Source organism: Dipteris shenzhenensis, chromosome 18, assembly GCF_047967505.1.
Source record: "Dipteris shenzhenensis isolate YYH24624 ecotype China chromosome 18, Dip_SZ_1.0, whole genome shotgun sequence".
NCBI classification, from domain to species: domain Eukaryota; kingdom Viridiplantae; phylum Streptophyta; class Polypodiopsida; order Gleicheniales; family Dipteridaceae; genus Dipteris; species Dipteris shenzhenensis.
The window spans coordinates 48,523,810-48,529,227 of record NC_141613.1 but is presented as its reverse complement, the minus strand read 5'-3'; the positions used below and the strand labels follow the sequence as shown (position 1 = coordinate 48,529,227).

Below are 5,418 nucleotides of genomic sequence, written 5' to 3'. Positions count from 1 at the left end.
TTCTTGTACAACTCATGCCAAACATGCCTTGACTTTGGGATGATAGCGATGACCCACGTGTTGTAGGAGAGATTGGACAAGGGAAGGGAAAGCACAAGAAAATGAGTATCACCTTGCAACAAAAAGTGAACACCTTTTGTCATTACAATTGAGGAAAAATGGAGAAATGTCTCAAACAATATGACAAAGAAAGAGCTAAAAGAGAGCAACATAGAAAAGCTTGGAAAAGGGCCAATAGAGGTAGGAAGTATCCCTCAGAGTTATAAGAAATGGTAGCTAAATACACCATTGATTGGTTAGAAGATGCTCTTGAAGCTGCTAGCTAAAGAGGGGGGAGATTATGACAAACAGGGAGGAGGAATATGCATGAGGTTATGATCTAAAGGTATGTAATCATTTTGCTTTTATTTTACATTCGTCTACAACCTTTTTGTATAAGCTAACAAGAATCCATTACCTTTGCAGTACCGTTCCTTCAATGCAATGCGGGTGCATGGTAATCATGAGAAAATTGATGTAAGGCAAAACACATTCGATCGAGGAGTCATGGCCAATGTTTTGCAAGAGAGTAGAGCTAGTGCGAGGGATACAAATCTCATCGTAGGCAAAATGGATTATGTTGGAATCATATAAGATATTTTGAAAGTGAATGTTAGGAGATTCCAATATGTGCCTCTAGCAAACTTTTAATAGAATATCCCTTGGAAGTTGGGCCCAATAACCTAAGCTCCATGAAATCGTTCGATTAATCAAGCTAATTAATTCATCCCTTGACTTGAAAAATTAAGATACTCTAATCATCCCCCCAAAAAACCTCATTGGCGAGCCTCATGTGTCCCTTGCTACTTCTCCCTCCTTATGGTTTCCTCTAATGGAATTGAGAGGCGAAGGATAGCTTTTGTGCTTGAGGAGGGGCTCTAAAAGCAGTGTAAGATGAGTGTGCTCAGTGTAAGCAAAGCTCGAGGGTGACCATGCTCTAAGGCTGGATTCACATTCGTCCATCGGACAATGCACAAAAACAACCACGGGCGGCTTGAGCATTCTTAAACGTCCACCAAACGAAAATGCACGCAGTGGATGAAATGGTTGCTACTTGAAGTGTTTTCACAATTGTCCGCACCTTGGGTGGCTTGCTCGAGTAGAGAGCCCCAAATTCCGTCTCTATTGGAGCCAGCATTTGCCAAGGTTTGGCACTGCAAAAGTGGGAAATGTACACAAAAGGAGGCACACGGGAACCGCCTCTAAGAGCTCATCTCCTCCTCCTCCTCCTCCTCCTCCTCCTCTTGGCTAAGAAACCTCATCTAAGCCACTCTCTTAATATATATATGTAGGTTAGAAATTAGATAGCAAGCCTACTCTCGTCATATATATGAAGGTTAGAAACTAAATGATTCGTTGATGTGTTGAGATGAGAAGATGAGGGGGAGAGGAAGATGAAGAGGGGAAGCCGACTCTATTTGCTCATCTCCTCCTGCTCCTCCTCCTCCTCCTCCTCCTCTTTGAGCCAAAGGAAACCCCTTAGAAACGCCAACCTCCATTATACACTGCATGCCCGCCCACTCTCCTCCTCCTCCTCTTCTGTTTCATCATCATCATCTTCTTCTTCTTCTTGTGCTTCTTGTTCATCTCAAGGTTCTGTGTCGCAAACGACCCATGTCAAGGTGCTGCCCTCCCTCCCCAACGTCCAGCTCGCCGCCCTCCATGGCTTCACCCCTCCCCAAATCCGCACCCTCCTCACCACCAATAATCCCTTCTTGCTCACTTCTCCCCTCAAACTCTCCTCCATCCTTGCCCTTCTCAACACTCGTGGCATCACTGGTAAGACCGCCGGAACCCTCCTTATTCGCTGCCCTTCGATTCTCTCTCACAGTGTCAACCATGTCCAAAGAAAGCTCGAATTTCTAGAACAGCTGGGATTCCGCCAATGGGCTTTCGTGAAGGCCCTCTTGGGTTCGCGTCGTGCCTCCGTTATGAGCGTATCTTTGCTCAATCTGCAGCAGCATGTAGCCTTCCTTCAAAGCATGGGCATGGAGAAGGAAAGTATTTGCAAGTTGCTGAGCGTATATCCCGGGTTCGTGTCTTTCAACATTCGAAGAAATCTCGAGCCTATGTTCCAAATATTGCAGAGCCAAGGAGTCAAAGCGAAGGACATTTGTTACCTCTTACGAGTGGCTCCTAGGTTCTTGGATTTGTCCGAGAAGAAGGGCTTGACCAACGTACTTCAGCTGCTGCGCTACTTCGGGTTGGACCTCCATTCCAAATCTGGCATTCAGGCCTTTGCTGCTTGGAGTAGGAACCGGTCCGAAATGTGTCATGCTAGGTTTGAATTCGTTAAAAGTCTAGGGATTTCACACGCCGAAGCTCTGGGGATTATTCAAAAGCAGCCCACTGTTCTAAACCTTCGAGAGGAAGCTCTCAAACAGCATGTAGCCTTCTTTAAGAGCATTGGCATGGACATGGAAAGTATTTGCAAGCTGCTGACCCTACATCCCAGGTTGTTCTTATTCAGCGTTCGAAGAAATCTGGAGCCTAAGGTCAAAATGTTGGAGAACCAAGGAATGAACATGAACGAGATTTGTTACCTCTTACGAGCATCTCCTAGGTTATTGGAATTTTCCAAGAACCGGGGCCTCGCCCACCTAATCCAACTGCTGCGCTACTTCGAGTTGGAGCTGCATTCCAAATCTGGCCTTCGGGCCTTTGCTGCTTGGAGTAGGACCAGTTCTGAAACCTGTCTTACTAGATTTGAATTCCTTAAAAGTCAAGGGATTTCACACACGGAAGCTCTGATGATGATTCAAAAACAGCCCACTACTCTAACCCTTCGAGAGGAAGGTCTCAAGAAGAAATTAAATTATCTTGTCCAGGTTTTGAAATATGACCTCCATGTACTGCGGACATGCCCTGCTTATCTGTGCTACAGTCTGGAAAAGAGGATAATACCTCGATTCAGTTTCATAAAGCAAATGAAAGAGAGAGGCTTGCTTAAAGAGGAACCCGCGTTCTCTTCCGTAGTAATATGGCCAAAGAAACAGTTTTCAAAATTGTTCCCCGTCTCGGAGGGGGAATTTTGTGGATCATGAATGATAACTTGTCTACCACGTTATTTGCTCAGTTTGTTGCACACAATATAAATTAACTAGCCTGATCTGAGCCTGGGAGCATACATCCAAGGCAATGAGCAGCTTGGCAATGCTTTTTTGACACGCTCCTTTGCCATCTTGCCAAACAATAACTTTGAGACCGTTGACGTAGGGATATTTTTTCTCCTTCAGTATCTGACCCCAGTAGTTGCAATCTGCACAAGCAAGATTCAGTGTCGTACATGGTTTTAGTTTCAGACTGCTAGTTCTTACGATGTGGTTTCTCGCGAGGAATTTTATGGATTGTAGTGAAAATTTGTTTGATATCTAGGGCGTTCTGATAAGTAATCCTTTTGTCTCTGCCCTCATTTTAAGCATAGTTCTGTCGAAGTCTAGACACATAAATCTAAAAATTGCTGGAAAAGTTTTGAGCAAGTGGCAGCTCGTGGCTTGTTTAATTACTCAGGTCTGTTATCAGATTGAGTGGTCTGATCTTACCTGGGACCTTCTGTACAAGACTCTGAGGGCACACAAGCTGTACAACAATGGTTTTTTGAGACAACTAATTACCATTGTCTCGACTTTTACTTTTCCCTGGCTACTTCATATCTGACCTTGGAGGGCTATCTCAGTTAGAGCTTGCAAAGCTAATATCCAGAGTTTAAATGGCTAGGGTACAATTGCTTTAGTGCAGATGTGTGGTGGGGTGTGTTGAGGGCCGTGCTGACATTGAATCAATGGTTTGTTTCAAAGTCTATGTTACAGAGTAGCTTCAACATGGCTTTGAAATGACTTGCAGGTTCTACTTTCAAGAAGTTTGTGGGTGTCCATTGTGAGCTTTAGTGCACAGCATTTTTCGTGTGTTGGGCGGTGTGGGTTTAACTCTCCCACAGACTTACCCATATCATGTACCATGGACTGGGCACCATTTTTATTATGTGTAAAGAGGGAAAACCATTCTGTACGACAATCGTTTATTGGACACCCATTGTCTCAACCTTTATTTCCTCCCCCCCCAAAAGACATTATCTCAACCTTTACTTTTTGTGACAGTTGACACTCATATTCCTGGTGACTTCATATCTGACCTTGGAAGGCTATCTCAATTCTTGCACAAGCTAATAATTCTGACAGCGACTCTCATCCAGCATTTAAGGGTGGTGAGGCAGTGTTAGACTGGCTAGGCCACAACTCCTTTATTGCAGATGTGTGTTGTGCTGTTGAGGATCTTGCTGAAAACTGAATCAAATGTTTTTTAGTAGTCAATGTTACAGAATAGTTTAGACATGGCTTTGAAATGACTTGCAGTTTCTACTTTCAAGGTGTTTGTAGATATCCTTCGTGAGCTTGTGCACAGCATTTTTTTGTTATATTGGGTGTGGGTTTCACTCACTCACAGACTCACCCGCATGATTTACCATGGCTTGTGCACCATTTTTATTGTGGAAAACCAACCTCTCTTGACAGCATGGAGGGCACTGTCCCCCTCATATGCGCCCACACAACTACCTTAGGTGTTGCTTCTATGGGATTCTTGACGGGGAGCGTCGAGGGTTTGAATTTAAGACTCAAGTATATTCCATATCACAAGGCCAATCCTTCGAGGTCTATGTCCCAAAATAAATTTTCTCTGTGTCAGAGTGTGTAACATAGCATATGTTCGGAACTTCTTAAAATATTTTTGCTCATTCGTACAGATTCTCACCGTTTTGTCAGGCTCTCTAGTCTAGTTGATGTTACTCAACTTCTGATCGCAGTCACTACTTTGTGTTGACCACATTTGTTATCCAGCTACACTAGGACTCTCTTTTATGCACAACCATTTGCATTTTGAATGGTATTCAAGTTGCTTTCTGCTCGACTACTACTCCAAGGACTAGCTTGGAGACAAGAGCACTTACCTAGGCATTTTTTGGCTTCACAATGCGTCTACTATTTGTGTAATCTCGTTGTGATTTGAACTCATTTTGCACAGTGCTGAAACTTACATATTGCTGTATGATTCTAGTAGAGTACATGCTAAATTCATTTTTTGGCTACACACTGATGCATTTTACTATTGTGTAGTGATGTGAAATCATTTTGCTCAGTGCTGAAACACGCTGCTGTGTGATTCTATTCAAATGCTAAACTTTTGCGAAGGTTGTAATGCCTTTGATTAGAGGAATTGTTGCACGCTTGTTTTTCCATTTGCATCTGATTGGCATTACATGGTCAGTAAGCAAATTGAAAAGCTGGGGTGTGAATGTAGGTTCTAGATGTGGGGTGGCGATTGAAACCTATCCAAATAAGTTTGTAGAGAAGAGGGTCTAGGGCTTAAGTGTGAAATAAGCAA

The 5,418-nt window shown here is 43.4% G+C and overlaps 1 protein-coding gene across 1 annotated transcript; it reads left to right on the top strand.

The window, feature by feature from the left end:
* Positions 1 to 1,381: 1,381 nt before the first annotated feature.
* LOC147891342 (uncharacterized) lies at positions 1,382 to 3,277 on the top strand. The gene has a single exon (XM_087389536.1). The coding sequence runs from the start codon at positions 1,434 to 1,436 to the stop codon at positions 3,081 to 3,083; it is 1,650 nt and encodes a 549-aa protein (XP_087245662.1). The 5' UTR covers positions 1,382 to 1,433; the 3' UTR covers positions 3,084 to 3,277.
* The last annotated feature ends 2,141 nt before the right edge of the window (positions 3,278 to 5,418 follow it).

Bases quoted from the DNA above. Each gene is read 5' to 3' on its own strand.
- LOC147891342 (XM_087389536.1), top strand. From the start codon at position 1,434: ATGAAGAGGGGAAGCCGACTCTATTTGCTCATCTCCTCCTGCTCCTCC.